The sequence below is a fragment of the Schistocerca americana genome, chromosome 1 (genome assembly GCF_021461395.2).
Source record: "Schistocerca americana isolate TAMUIC-IGC-003095 chromosome 1, iqSchAmer2.1, whole genome shotgun sequence".
Classification (NCBI taxonomy): Eukaryota; Metazoa; Arthropoda; class Insecta; order Orthoptera; family Acrididae; genus Schistocerca; species Schistocerca americana.
In genome coordinates, this window is record NC_060119.1 from 419,071,962 (window position 1) to 419,087,961 (window position 16,000).

The 16,000-nt window shown below is 43.0% G+C and overlaps 1 protein-coding gene across 1 annotated transcript in view; it reads left to right on the top strand.

Moving 5' to 3' along the window:
* The window catches only part of LOC124623303 (CLIP domain-containing serine protease 2-like), a 91,236-nt gene that overhangs the window by 60,236 nt on the left and 15,000 nt on the right, over nt 1-16,000 (top strand). Inside the window, exon 5 of the mRNA XM_047149027.1 lies at nt 4,883-4,981. Within this exon, the coding sequence (XP_047004983.1) occupies nt 4,883-4,981 (99 nt within the window). The remainder of the gene's footprint in view (nt 1-4,882; nt 4,982-16,000) is intronic.

Consider the following 16,000-nt stretch of genomic DNA (forward strand, 5'->3'; position numbering starts at 1 on the left):
GGTTCCGAAAAGATATGAGCATTTCACAAAGTACAGACAAAATACAATTTCATAAGTGTGAAGTTATCCAACTGTGTAATTGCGTAAACATCTGTCACTGATGTAATAAAAAAAGTTTATCTCTCAGTTACATGATCAGATAGCTGTGTAATTTGTGTGTTAGAGAAATATGGTACCGATGTGTAAAGTTGTATAAGTAAATACCATATTAGCTAGGGTTCCTTGTGGTTGCCACACACATGGTACACAAAGTAAGCGTGTACCCCCCTGAGGATTAATGTAATTATACCCTCAGGTGTTACAGATTACAGCAATGGAATGAAATGTATCACGGAAAACTTTCTTTGTAATTCAAAAATCTTTAAAAATAAATGTTTTAAGTACAAAATTAATCACTCAAATACGTGTCCTGTAGCGCTAAATGTGCGTCTTGTTGCAACATAATCTGTGTGGAAGTGTCGTAGTTATCGTCCTCCGAAAGCTAAGTTCTGCAGAAGTCAATGTACTTACCTCATAATACACAAAAGTGAAATGCTTTGCGTATAAATGTCTTAGTTATTACGCTTATTGCCGTCATGAGGAAAGTACTGTGCTGTAACGTATTGTTGTGCTACGGAAAAGGCAGTCTCATTGTAGCTATACCACAAAAGTTACTACTAAAACCTGTTTTACTTTCCAGAATAAAACAGAATTCAGAAAAACTGTGCAGATATAAAACAGATACACCGCAAAAGCAACATTGTAAATTGTCACTCATTAGTAGCGTCGTGATAAAATCGTGTAGCTGTCACATAAACTAACCACTGTGCCATCTGGTATCTCACTGAAAGTACTTTAAATCCAGAATATATTTTCAAGTAAACCAAAATGTTGCATTAAAATCTTATTAGCAGTACTGGTAAATGTTCTAAGTATGTAAGCCTTATAGTCGTTCCATAATCGTGCAACTAACAAGCAAGAATGTACAAATACAACACTGTGTCGTCTGTTCACTATAACAATGCATTCGTAATTCCTGTTTAAATAAGTTCTCTTGGTTCTTGACTGGATATTTAACTTCAAACATTGTTGCATGTTAACAGTTTCTTAAGTCTGACAAAGCCTACTAGAAATGTGAAGTGAAAAGTTTTATGGCAAAGACAAAGTTAAAAAGCAGATTATCTTTCAATAAACGGTTTTACATGTGAAATCTGGTGTAAACCTTTACTCTTCATAGTACTCAGAGTTTGAACTTGAATGCAATTGTCATGCGGTATACGTCGGTAAAGAAAACTGGAATTTTTCTCAAGGTTAGCGTCTATGTTATTTTTCTCGGAGCCAGCGGGCGCACGCGGCTGCCTGCTGTGCGAGTCATTGTCTGTCTCTATGTTGGCGCCCGCCGTTATTGGGATTTGGAGGTCTAATTTCTACAAATTCACCTTGCCCAGAGGGCCCAGCCCTGTTTAAATCCCGCCAGTTCTGATGAAATTCAGGTCTGTCGTTGTGATTATATCGTCTGTCGTCATGTCGGTAGTTCGTGTAGTTTCTTTCTTGTCGGTTAAGTGGTGGAGAATTTCTCCCTGAATTATCACTGCACGGTGGACCGTTGCGTCTGAAGTTATTCTGTCTCCCGTGATAATAATAGTTCTGGTTGCCAAATTGTCTGTTTCTATGATTGTCTCTGTCATATTCATTACTACGGAAATGCGATCTTTCTCTGTAATTATTACTCTGCCAGTGGTTGTCATACGGGTGGTGTCTGTTTTGGTCACGATTTACGTTGTAAGAATAGGCTTGTCGTGTCCAGTTATTGCTTCTGTAATCACGGAATTGTGACGGATGTGACCTGTAGTGATTGTTTTCCTGTTTTCACATCCCGCAACTGTCTGTGTCAATTTCTAATTCTTGTAACAGACCCTGAAAAGCTTCAATGTCATCTTTGCAACGTCCTGCTAAAATAATATGTCGTAAATGTTCAGGCAATTTGATTAAGCAAATGCGGATGAGTTCTGAGGGGCTGTATGGGTTTGAAAGATACTGATTCTTATGCAACATGTCTTCAAAATATTTCATAAGACTGGAAAATTCAGATTGTTCGAAACGTTTCCTCATTATGATGCTATGTTTTACTCGGTCTTGTGTGGCTTGAGACCAATATGCTGAGAGGAAGGCATGGTAAAACTCTCCTTCACTGTGGCAATCGTGAATTACCGATCGCATTCTTACAGCTGGTTCATTCTCCAAGTAGCCACACATAAATTCTAATCTGTGTTCTAACGACCAGTTGGGAGGAAAACAATGAGAGAATTGATGGAGCCATGCTTGTGGATGAATGTCGTTGCCAGAATTCTTAAATGTTTTGAATTTACGTGTAGTAATGAACAGCTTATAGTCAAAGTCATCATGTCGGTGAGTCGCATATCGGTCATTGTTACGTCGTTTCGGCGGTTCCATTTCAAAATTCGGTGCACCTTGCCAATTTCTTTCATAACTTCCGAAATGCCCTGTTTTATTATTTTGCGGCTTTTCCGTATTTCTAAGTCCCTCTTCCCATGTTGGAGCGCGAGTGTCCTCTGAAATATGAAATCTTTGTATTACTTGTGCCAACTGATCTTGTACTTCCCGGATTTCTCTTTTGTATTGGGTATTAATTTGATTCTGATTTTGTTTGAATTTCTTAATTTGTTCATACTCTTCTGTGTCAGTGATGGCTACAGGTCTTGTGTCATTCAGATCATCATCTACCTTTGTAGATAAGTTAGTGACCTGATCTGAAAGTTCGGCTACTTTCTCCGATAGTGAACACATTTCCTCAGTGTGTTTTTCTGAACCAAGTTTCAGAGTGTCCATTTGTGTTGAAATCGAATCTACTGTGTCCTTTAAGTTTTCCTGAGTTTTTGCAAGTTGCTTAACCGAATCGGTAGATGCAACTGAGTCAATTTTAGCCCACAAGGTCTCATGATTTTCATGAACAATAGTTTGCAGTTCTTTTATGGCTGCTTCGTGATTCTGTAATGCATTTTCATGCCGCGAAAAAATAGGTTGAAAATGCTCACAAATTTGTGTTTTTACGTCACTACAGACTTTTTGACATTTCGATTCAATGTTATGTAACTCAGTAGTTAAATCTTCACGTGTTTGTTCAAGTGTGGTGTCTAACTTTTGAAGATTTTGTTCCATTGTGTCTAACTTTTTAAGCTTTTGTCCCATTTGTCTCTGATTTTGTTCCATTTGTTGCATTAATTGCAATAATAATGTATTAGTGTCTGGAATCTGTTTCTCTACGCTTTTCGGCAGTGCATTTGCACCGGCAACATTCACATTTTGACAAGCAGAAAATGTGTCTTGACTTATTTGAGAAAACGGTGATGACCCAAAACCTGAATCTACAGTATTTGCGAAATAGTGTCCTGTCATTTCGGATTCCTGAGGCGAGCTGTTGCCGACTGATCGATCGATAATGCTTCCCTGTTCACTACCTGTTTCACTGTCTACACCGTTTTTTGCAGCCCGCTCCATTTCCCTATGCACAATTACCAAATTACTACTTTGAATATCAGTTAATTCATTACTCGGTGGCGCTAACACACTGCTTTCATTTTCACTGTCATTTCTCAGTTTACTTTGGAGCCTAGTATTACGTTTTTCACACGCCATAATTGTCACAATATTTCACACGATAACACAGAAAAGCACAATTTGAAGAGCAAAATAAAATAACATAGCAATGGATATAATGTCTACTTAATTGCAAGCGCAGCTGCGAAATACTTGGTGCAAATCTACGTGCATGCCACACCTGTTTTACTGTACAACAGTGAAAGACTGCAACTACAAAGGAGATTCTCTCTACAATTATGCGCCAGCAATAAACAAAAGCTACGCTAATTACACAAACTGCAAGAAAAAAATCAGAAGATTCCAGTGAGGTATCCTCGGCTAAGGGTCGACATATGAAAAGTCCCCTTAGAACAATTTATACAAGACTGTGCTTAAACTGACACACAATATTTTGTTAGCGCAACGCAATCTGACTTTCAAAATTCCCTACAAAAGAATGGCCCTGACTAACATTAAACTATACCTTTCACAAATCACTTACCTCACAAAAATCTTCGCTGCTCAAGCTACTGCAATACAGCGAGCGCCACTACTGCCAGCTAAATAAAAGATTCAAACTATGGAAGGCACTAACTACTGATAGGGATAGTTAGCAAATGAAAGATATTAATAGAGAACAAACAATGTATTTACCTTGATATCATCATATATAAATATAGCAGTTCATGACAAATTTCAAAACTCCGCCATCTCTCTCCCCACATCCACCACTGCTGGCGGCTCACCTCCAACTGCGCAACGCTACGCGCTGTTCACATCCAGCTGCCTAATACTACAATGGCGAGTATTACAACAATGCAAAGCAGCCACAGACTGCACACAGCACAGCCAGAGATTTTCATACAGAGGTGGCGTTACCAATAAAAAAACCTAAACAGCCTACTTACACACGCACATATGGTCACGGCCTTTAACATGTATTTTCAGTCTAGAGAAGTAACGTACTTCGGAGCTAAGTTTCATTGCAGGCAAATAATAATCGACATTGATAACAATTTCTGAATCATGGGATTGTGGCGAAAAGCTTTAGTGAACCTGTATAAACTCTCTGAAGTAGATAACTGTTTTTTACTGTAGGAATCATAATATTAGATGTTGGGCACTTGCTACTTCTCCCTTTTCCGCTCTCTATCGAACCCACAGTGGTAAATAAGACAACGTTACTTTTATGCTCACTGTTTACGAAGTAATGTGCTCTTGCTTTCTTCATACATAGAGCTAACAACTATTTCTCTCTTCTCAGTTGCATTGTTACACTAAGACAAGCACTTTGGTATTCCAGATAACATCCGGCCGATCTGCCTTCCGTCTCCACAGGATGTCAACGAGACCTACAAAAACTGGCAGCCGACTATCGCAGGCTGGGGTCGCACTGAAACGAGTAAGCAGCCCATGTATTAGAGGAAAAAGTGGTTCTCGCGAAATTGTGACATTTCCCAATATCGCAAACTTCTGACCATAAATTAAGACTTAACACGATGTACACCGTACTATAGAAGTTTTGGTCTGTGTAATGAAATAGTAGTCAGCCTTTTACCTACCTTAGACGGTTAATCCATTACACAAGTGTCAATCAGGTCAATGAAGAAGTGGCCCAAAATATCCACTGGTAAAATGAAGGAAATGGAGTATTGAGAAGAGAGTCAATAAGAGGCAAAATAGTCGTTAAGGTCAAAAATATGGATGGCCCTCCCCCACTTTTTCAGGATGTGGAATTGGTAAGGTTAAAAGATGGACTCCTAGAAAAAGTTCCAAGCAGTATGTTGAACCATACTAACAATTTAAAGAATAAAACAGTTCCACAGAAGCTCCTACATTGCCCTGTGGTTGTGAGAGTTGGCCACCAACACAGAAAGCTACGTTTTGAGTGCAGAACTGTGAAATGAAATTCGTAAGCGGAACTATAGAAGACAACTTTAATAATGCTAATAAGAGCTGGTGAGCAAGATGTATGAGACAGGCGAAATACCCACAGACTTCAAGAAGAATATAATAATTCCAATCCCAAAGAAAGCAGGTGTTGACAGATATGAAAATTACCGAACTATCAGTTTAATAAGTCACAGCTGCAAAATACTAACGCGAATTCTTTACAGACGAATGGAAAAACTGGTAGAAGCGGACCTCGGGGAAGATCAGTTTCGATTCCGTAGAAATGTTGGAACACTTGAGGCAATACTAACCTTACGACTTATCTTAGAAAAAAGATTAAGAAAAGGCAAACCTACGTTTCTAGCATTTGTAGACTTAGAGAAAGCTTTTGACAACGTTAACTGGAATACTCTCTTTCAAATTCTGAAGGTGGCAGGGGTAAAATACAGGGAGCGAAAGGCTATTTACAATTTGTACAGAAACCAGATGGCAGTTATAAGAGTCGAGGGGCATGAAAGGGAAGCAGTGGTTGGGAAAGGAGTGAGACGGGGTTGTAGCCTCTCCCCGATGTTATTCAATCTGTGTATTGAGCAAGCAGTATAGGAAACAAAAGAAAAATTCGGAGTAGGTATTAAAATCCATGGAGAAGAAATAAAAACTTTGAGGTTCGCCGATGACATTGTAATTCTGTCAGAGACAGCAAAGGACTTGGAAGAGCAGTTGAACGGAATGGACAGTGTCTTGAAAGGATGATATAAGATGAACATCAACAAAAGCAAAACGAGGATAATTGAATGTAGTCAAATTAAATCGGGTGATGCTGAGGGGATTAGATTAGGAAATGAGACACTTAAAGTAGTAAAGGAGTTTTGCTATTTAGGGAGTAAAATAACTGATGATGGTCGAAGTAGAGAGGATATAAAATGTAGACTGGCAATGGCGAGGAAATCGTTTCTGAAGAAGAGAAATTTGTTAATATCGAGTATAGATTTAAGTGTCAGGAAGTCGTTTCTGAAAGTATTTGTATGGAGTGTAGCCATGTATCGAAGTGAAACATGGACGATAACCAGTTTGAACAAGAAGAGAATAGAAGCTTTCGAAATGTGGTGCTACAGAAGAATGCTGAAGATAAGGTGGGTAGATCACGTAACTAATGAGGAGGTATTGAATAGGATTGCGGAGAAGAGAAGTTTGTGGCACAACTTGACTAGAAGAAGGGATCGGTTGGTAGGACATGTTTTGAGGCATCAAGGGATCACAAATTTAGCATTGGAGGGCAGCGTGGAGGGTAAAAATCGTAGAGGGAGACCAAGAGATCAATACATTAAGCAAATTCAGAAGGATGTAGGTTGCAGTAGGTACTGGGAGATGAAGAAGCTTGCACAGGATAGAGTAGCATTGAGAGCTCCATCAAACCAGTCTCAGGACTGAAGACCACAACAACAACAACAACAACAAGAAAGAAATGAACGTAGAAATAGTCAACACCGGAATGCAAAAATACAGACGCCAATGGGCTTTCCATATCCATAAAATGGAGGACACCAGGCTACCAAAGGCAGCTCTGTGCTGTGCACTCAAATGATGTAGTGTAGAGAAACCAAGGAAAAAGATGGAAGTAAACGCTATGAAGATGTAACATGCGGTATCTCTAAACGTAAGGAAACTGTTACTGAAGTTTGTCAGGGTTCTCTTGGGACACTATATATTAATAAATGTTTGTGTATGTGTGTGTGTTTTTAATGTTTTTATGTATATTTGTTATTAGGCACTCCGTATTATTTCTTACGCTATCAATAACATCAAAAATCACGAAAAGAATGGCAGTGGTTAAATCGCAATACATCAATTACATCCCAAGAAACCGCAATGCGACGTCGATACTTGAAATAAACAAAACGCGCCGCTACTGCAAATCTGATATGCAAGCTTGAACCCCACATTTCTCGTAATCGCGATGTACTTGACGTACTACGATTCAACAAACGCCGGCCGAAGTGGCCGTGCGGTTAAAGGCGCTGCAGTCTGGAACCGCAAGACCGCTACGGTCGCAGGTTCGAATCCTGCCTCGGGCATGGATGTTTGTGATGTCCTTAGGTTAGTTAGGTTTAACTAGTTCTAAGTTCTAGGGGACTAATGACCTCAGCAGTTGAGTCCCATAGAGCTCAGAGCCATTCAACAAACGGTGTACTTATTGATACACCGTTAAGTGGACTGGAAACAATACAGATGTCTGGTCATACACAAAGAAGAGTAAGGGAAGGGTTTGCTCATTCGTGTTTTATTGAACTTTACTACTGTATGGTACTAGAATGGACAAGACGGCAACGAAAATCCAAATATCTCCGGCCACGGTGAGCATAATTAACGGCTGACCAAGTATCTAACAAAGAGGTAAATAATAGTTGTACATTTCTGTGTTGTAGGTAGTTGTATGACTGGATACCTGCATTGTTTCCAGTCAATTTAATAACAATGTAAATGACAAAAAGTACAGCGTTTGTTGCATCATAGTACATCAATCACATCGCAATTACGAGCAGTGTGGGGGATTACACTTGCATCTCAGTATGTTCAATAGCTGCGTGTTCTGTTTATAAGCATCACTTTCGCCTTGCAATTTTTCGGGATGTGAATGACGTTTTGCGATACAACTAAAGCCATTCTTTCTGTGCTTTTTCGTGTCACTGATTGCGTAAAAAATAATTCGGGCTGCCCATTACAAAAAAACCATACGTTTGTGTTGAAAATAATATTTGCTTGCGATTTAGAATGTCTCATAGTATTTACTTTCATGAGCCCCTGCCTTACATTCATACTTCTTAAAGTCGTTTACCAATATCTGTTGTTGTTGTTGCAGAGATATTTGCACTGAAACGTTTAAGTGGACCACCCTGCACATACACACCCATGAACCAAAACAATATGACCAACAGTTTAATAGCGTGTTGTTTCTCTTTTCGAACACAGTAGAACAGATATTCTGCGTGACGTGGATTCTATAAGTCTTTGACAGAATTCCAGAAGTATGTGGCACCAGAGGTCTACTCACAGGTCAAGCAATTCCCGCAAGTTTCTAGATGGTTATTTACAGCCTAACACCTGGCATCCAATATGTTTACCAGTGGGTACAGATCAAACACATTTGCTGGCCAAGACTTCAGTGTGAGTTCACTATAATGACCCTCAAACCATTGTCGTAAGATTCTGACCATGCAACACGGGCGGTTATCCTGCTGCAAGATGTTACAGCCTTAGGGGGAGAGTTCAAGCACGAAGCGATGCAGGTGATGCGCAGTAATGTTCATGTGGTCCACTGCTGTCATGATTCCTTCGATGACCACCACAGATCCCACCGAAGCCCTACTCAATTTTTTCCCTTAGCATAGTTCTACACTCACCGGCCTAGCATCTGTTGCCTGATGCATGTTTCGTGCAGCCATTCGCCTAGATGACGGCGTGTAAGGACCCAACCATCGATATCGAGTAACAAGAAATGTGATTCATTCTACAGGCGACACATTTCTATTGATCCACAGTGAAAACTCAGTGATGCTGTGCTCACTGTAATCACAACTGATGATGTCGTTGGGTCAACACAGGAACACATAGGGGACGCATAAAGTGAAGCTCCATGTTTAACAATGGCCTTTGAACGATCTGCTCTGAAAGACTTGTGCCTACGCCAGTATTGTACGTTGTCTTCAGATCTACCACAGATCACTGCCTACCCTGGATTACCCGCTGAGGAATCCTCCAACTTCTACGTTACGTAATGAGGCGTGGTCGTCCAGTACGATACGGCCTCCTTGTTATTTCACCATCCTTCAACCACTTTCCGTAGGTACTCACGACAGTAGTACGCCAACAGGGGGCCAGCTTCGCCTTTTCAGAGATTCTTGTTTCCAGTCGCCCTTTGTCGAAACCTCTTATATCGGTGAATTTCTGCATTTGCGGCCCGTATCTTCGTTATAATGTCTGTCTATTCGCGATCTCTTGCGCTTATATTCTTTCCTTATTGCCTCACTGCCCTCAACTCCACCAGGAGTGAGCAGTAGTCATAATATTTTGGCTCATCAGTGTATACATATATACGACAGCTTCAACACCGAGCAGAATACATTTCCCTAAAACGAACTTTATTTCACATATTACGTATATCAGTAGCATTGTTGAACTGTCCATAATCTCTCAGTTTGATAACTCAGTATGCTGTGAACAGCGCGTACGTGCTACATTTGTATTCCGCAAGCCACGGCACGGTGTGTGGCAGAGAATACATAATGTATTGAACCTGTATAATTTCTGTCTTTCCTATTCAATCCGCGGATGGAATGTGGGAACGAAGACTTTCGGTAGACCTGAGTCTGAAGGTTGGTTTGAACATCTCAGTGCCTTTCTACGAGGGGGTCTCAGAAAGTAAGTTCCACATGTCGTCCCACGCCAAGATAAATGCGCAACAGGAGTGGTGCGTTGTCAGGAGTACTTGTTCTGGGGTTCTTGCAGACACAGTTCTGCTTTGGTAGGTATAACAGACGCCTGTGCGAATGAAATTGAGTGATAACTGTAAACATACTTCAAATTTCATTTATGCGGAAGAGTACGATTCTTATGGGCGGAACGCCTCCATGAAATTCTCGTGATACACGGACCAAATATAATTTCGTATCCAGCCGTAATGAAATAGTGCCAACAGTTTGTCCCAGGACGCACAGATGTCAGTGACATTGACCAGGAAGGAATGAAGGCCATCTACGCCAACCACAGACGACAACATTCAGGCAATCGAGGAACTGTTTTGCAGCAGTCGTAATTTTCCGACGATCATGACGTTCACACAGCGATTCCCGAACGGCTGCGTTACGAAGAAGCGGACTTCTAACGTAGAGAAATTGAACGATGTGCAATACGCTGCGACCGTTGTCTACAGAAACTTTGCGATTACATATCTGTATCACTTTAAAGTGTAGAGTTACCAGGCTTGGCTCTGAGCACTATGCGACTTAACTTCTGAGGTCATTAGTCGCCTAGAACTTAGAACTAATTAAACCTAACCAACCTAAGGACATCACACACATCCATGCCCGAGGCAGGATTGGGACCTGCGACCGTAGCGGTCGCTCGGCTCCAGACTGAAGCGCCTAGAAACCGCACGGCCACTCCGGCCGGCAGAGTTACCAAGCCTGCCATAATAACATGTAATTTACTTTTTGAAGTCCCCTCGTAAGTATGATCCTGTTGGAGGATTGCCTTGTATATTGTGTATTAAACTGTTAAACCGGGGACCTAGAAACGACGCAGAGGCTTGATCCCGTCTTAGCCCTCAGTGGTTCACAACCCCATAACAGGCCACACAGCAGTCCACCCACCTCACCGCCGCCCCATGCCGAACCTAGGGTTAGGGCTATTGTGCCGTTCGGCCACACGGCCACAGTGGACCCCCCCCCCCCCCCCCCCTGGGAACGTGTCATACCAGACGAGTGTAACCCAAAAAGTTTATGGTGTACTCGCACATTGAGACAGTGTTTGCGCATAGTGTAACTTTAGGCTGAATGAGGCGAACCACCCCGCATTCGCCGAGGTAGATGGAAAACCGCTTTCAAAACCATCCACATGCTCGCCGGCACACCGGACCTCGACACTAATCCGCCGGGCGGATTCGTGCCGGGGACCGGCATGCCTTCCCGCTCGGGAAGCAGCGTGTTAGACCGCGGGACAAGCCGGGCGGGCGAGGATTGCCTTACTCCGGCCTTTGAACTGACATACCCAGCTAGTTATGTGGGGAACTGCTGTTAACATCAACTGCAAACCACGATGACACTTGTCATTTTAGACATTATAAACCATTACCAGAAATAAGTGACAGAAAAATCCTAGGACCAACAGGGGGTCGCACTCCAGGCGTTTGAGTTGTAGTTTGTCATTAAACGTGGGATGCCTTATTGCAAGTGACGATTACTGCTCCAGCTCGCCTCCATGCTGTTCAGAAAGTTCACCTCGTCGTCGGAGCTGAATCGCTTTCTGGCCAAATGTTCTTTTAACCTGGGGAACGGGTGATAGTCACTGGGCACCAAGTCAGAACTATAGGGTGGGTGGGTGATTGTTCCACTGAAACTGTTGCAGCAGAGCAACGGTTTGCCGAGCGATGTGTGGGCGAGCGTTGTCATGGAGAATGTGTACGCCCTTGCTCAACATTCCTCTTCTCCGGTTCTGAATTGCCCGTTTGAGTTTTTCAGAGTCTCACAGTACCTGTCAGCGTTAATTATGGTTCCAGTGAAAGAAGAGGTTCATAACTTTCTGAACATCATGGCAGCGAGCTGGTAGACATGAGCATACAAAAACTACCACAGCGTCTACAAAAATGCATCGACAGAAATGGTGATTATGTCGAAAAATAGTTAAATGTTCAAGCTGTAAACTGATGTAAACCATTGTAGAAATAAACAGGTCTATGTACTTGTAAAAAAATAGGAGACCTTACTTTTGGAATTACCTTCGTAGGTTAGGATAATCAGCTGCGACAGACCGGGGAAACGAAACGCTCACAATAGTAGATGGGCTTTGCCGTTTGGGCGGAGAAGCAACTGACGACGGCGGAAGTACTGAGTATACAAAACTCCGTCTGGTAATGCTTTGTACAAAAGCTATATATTTTAACATAATATAAATTTACACGTTAAGAGGTTTTTTCCGAAAGTATTTTTGTGACGTCTGGTGTTAAATGGAAGAAAACATGGACGACAAACAGGACAGGCACGCAGAGAACAGAAGCTTTTGAAGTGTGGTGCTTCAGAAAAAGCCTAAGGGTTAGATGGGTAGGCGAGTAATTGTTAACGAGTTATTGAATCTAACTGGCGAGAAAAGAGCTTTATGGTACAAATACGTTGATAAGAACTTCCTGACGCGACAAGAAACCGTCAGTCAGAGTAAAATTGTACAAGGAGACAAAAGCTTGACTGCAGGAAGCGGGTTTAACTGGATAGGGTACAGTGGCTGCGCTGATGTGAAAAAAACCTCACGTGTTAAACTGCTGCCTCTAATCAGTCTTAGGGCTGGTGACAACAACAAAAATAATGTCAGCGCACCGGAAAAAATATTAGTCTCCCCCTTAAAGAAGCATACTGATCTCTTTGGAGCATTACAAATGGCGTGGAACTGGTAGCGGGAATTCACGCAACCGTGCGGCGTGGGCGTGGGCGTGAGGCACGGCGGTGTTGTGAATGTGCCAATAGCTTGCTTGGACGCAGTACAGTTACATGGGTCGCCGTGGAGACATGAGAAAAGGCTCAAAGTGCTGCCATGCTTGGACGTGCCCATAATTTCACCGTGAGTGAAGCTGCCGGATTTGTTGGTGTACCAACGTGTCCAGAAGGAATGTTACCACTTGCAGCCCTGTAATAGGAACAGGCTGTAAAAAATACTGATCGTGAAAAAATCCTAATCGGCGGGGACTGGAGACGAGTGTAAAAAACTGTCGGTTTCTAACTCGACAGGAATTGCTTCTGTTAGTGGATGCGAATCCATCTCATCCAGTTACTGAGAGAAGATTGGGAAGGCACCGGCGTGCAGAGGACGTTCGGAGTCGGATACCTCGCAAAAGGACATTGCTCTCAGTGGCACATAACGCTGAACGTCCCCAAGGGGCAAAACAATGCAGAACCGGTCAGTAGCTGACCGGAGGCGTATAATGTTGTCCGAAGAGTCGCGATTCTGCCTCTTTTCAAGGCATCGAATTTACCGGCGGCTCAATCAGCAGTGTGTAGAGTGTTGAACTCAGGATGGAGATGGTTGTCTGATGCTTTGGGCTGTTTTTCGTACCACGACATAGGCTCACTGATTTAGGTTTTGATGAAAATGAACCAGAATGTTTATTTCAGAAATCTCGGTAATCAAGTTTTGTCCTTCCTGCTTCATCTTCATGATGGATAAGCTACGGGCACTCCCTTCTTGCAGGATAACAGCCGTGTTCACTGGGAGGTAAATGTACGATCCTGGTTTGACCACCAGTCAGCCACCGTATCACACCTCGTCCGGCCCGCTAAACCATCTGATCCTGGCTACACACGAAAAAAGTGTGGGCTATTCGGAGCAGCGAGTGAAACATAGCAGTCAGCAGCCACGCATCTCTGCATGGCGTCAACTGGAAATGGCATACCTGAAGAGTCTTGAACAAGTGATGCTCTGCAGCTTGCAAATATTGTAAATATGTTTTGAATATATGACATATCTCTAGTAACTGACAGAACTTGTACACTCTCTTCCTTATCGACATGACGCCATTATCAAGGCGGTGGTACATGGTACTTGCGTGATATCTTCTAGGGCGTGATTAGCATTTCCTCTGGTATGTTTAATGGGAATCTCGTCCACTGCAGTTGGCTCACTTGACCTCATATAATCTACTTCTTTCATGTGGTGAGGGATACTTACCGTGGTGCAACAGCAGGGAGCGGGGGAACGGTAGGTCCTGAGCTCCAATAAAGTAAGATTTTAATGCAATAATTTTTTTGTATCCACAGGCCTCAACAAAAGTAATTTGGCACAATCTTGTAATAGATATATTCCATTTGATTAAATACAGTTTAAACAAAGCGCTCTTCGTAAGCCATTAATTGATGTTAATAAAAAATATTGTAAGGATCTTGATCAGGTTACAGCGTAAACAAATGTCAAAGCACTTTAAAAGGAATAAAGTAACACACTTCGGTCACAGCTTTAAATACTTGCTTACTAACAAGACTGATACACGGAGAAATAATTCATAATCAACAGATCTGTAGCAATGGATCCCAACCATCACACCGAAATAAACTCGGCCCCCTAGAGGTGGTGTGTGTGCCGTACAGTTACGAATACCACTAGCTCCAGTCGACCACCTAACTCAGTATAAAGAAAGGAAAATTACATACATGCCATACACGTAATTACGTAAGAAATATAAGCACCCAATGGACATTAAACATGAAAACGTGCCAAAAATAATCACTAGTTAAACTGAGCTTGACAGTACACCCGAAGGCATAAAAATCATAATAAGTTCATGCAACATCAATGCCTAGTTAACTCTTACTTTACATTAATAGGCTTCTGGAAAGTAGCCAGAATCTAAACTAATTTCGCGACAAGAAAAGCCACTTAAAACAATGTTCGGCAGAAATACTTCTAATATGGCCAAAGCACGGCCACGGAGAGAACAGTCATACCGGATCTCCCACAGAGCAAGACACACTGGTTCAGATTAAGGAATGAAGACAACACAATCTTGGTGCGCAGATGAGATGCCCGTAAGTCACCAGTGAATATGTCTCAGCAACCAGCAGCCAAGTTTGAACCTAGGAACGCAGAAATCTTCAACGCAAGCTACGCAACACGATGTCGGACGACGCTGATAGGTAACACGGTTCCTCACGGTGCATCACGCTCCGATCAACAGTGGGTACGATCCGTCCACCGCAGAGCGTGGTGCGTCTGCTCTCTGCCACACCAGGCGGCAAGTGCACACCCCGGCGAGCAACAACACTGTGTTTGACCACTGCCGTGAGGCATCGATAGGAGACGGCGCACGGCTCCGTCTCAATAAATCTTTAAATATTATGCCCGACATGTGAAAAATTCCACGTGATTGCACGGCTACGAGTTAGCTGGTGGAAAAAAGGAACATCCTAAATTATAATACACTCCTGGAAATTGAAATAAGAACACCGTGAATTCATTGTCCCAGGAAGGGGAAACTTTATTGACACATTCCTGGGGTCCGATACATCACATGATCACACTGACAGAACCACAGGCACATAGACACAGGCAACAGAGCATGCACAATGTCGGCACTAATACAGTGTATATCCACCTTTCGCAGCAATGCAGGCTGCTACTCTCCCATGGAGACGATCGTAGAGATGCTGGATGTAGTCCTGTGGAACGGCTTGCCATGCCATTTCCACCTGGCGCCTCAGTTGGACCAGCGTTCGTTCTGGACGTGCGGACCGCGTGAGACGACGCTTCATCCAGTCCCAAACATGTTCAATGGGGGACAGATCCGGAGATCTTGCTGGCCAGGGTAGTTGACTTACACCTTCTAGAGCACGTTGGGTGGCACGGGATACATGCGGACGTGCATTGTCCTGTTGGAACAGCAAGTCCCCTTGCCGGTCTAGGAATGGTAGAACGATGGGTTCGATGACGGTTTGGATGTACCGTGCACTATTCAGTGTCCCCTCGACGATCACCAGTGGTGTACGGCCAGTGTAGGAGATCGCTCCCCACACCATGATGCCGGGTGTTGGCCCTGTGTGCCTCGGTCGTATGCAGTCCTGATTGTGGCGCTCACCCGCACGGCGCCAAACACGCATACGACCATCATTGGCACCAAGGCAGAAGCGACTCTCATCGCTGAAGACGACACGTCTCCATTCGTCCCTCCATTCACGCCTGTCGCGACACCACTGGAGGCGGGCTGCACGATGTTGGGGCGTGAGCGGAAGACGGCCTAACGGTGTGCGGGACCGTAGCCCAGCTTCATGGAGAC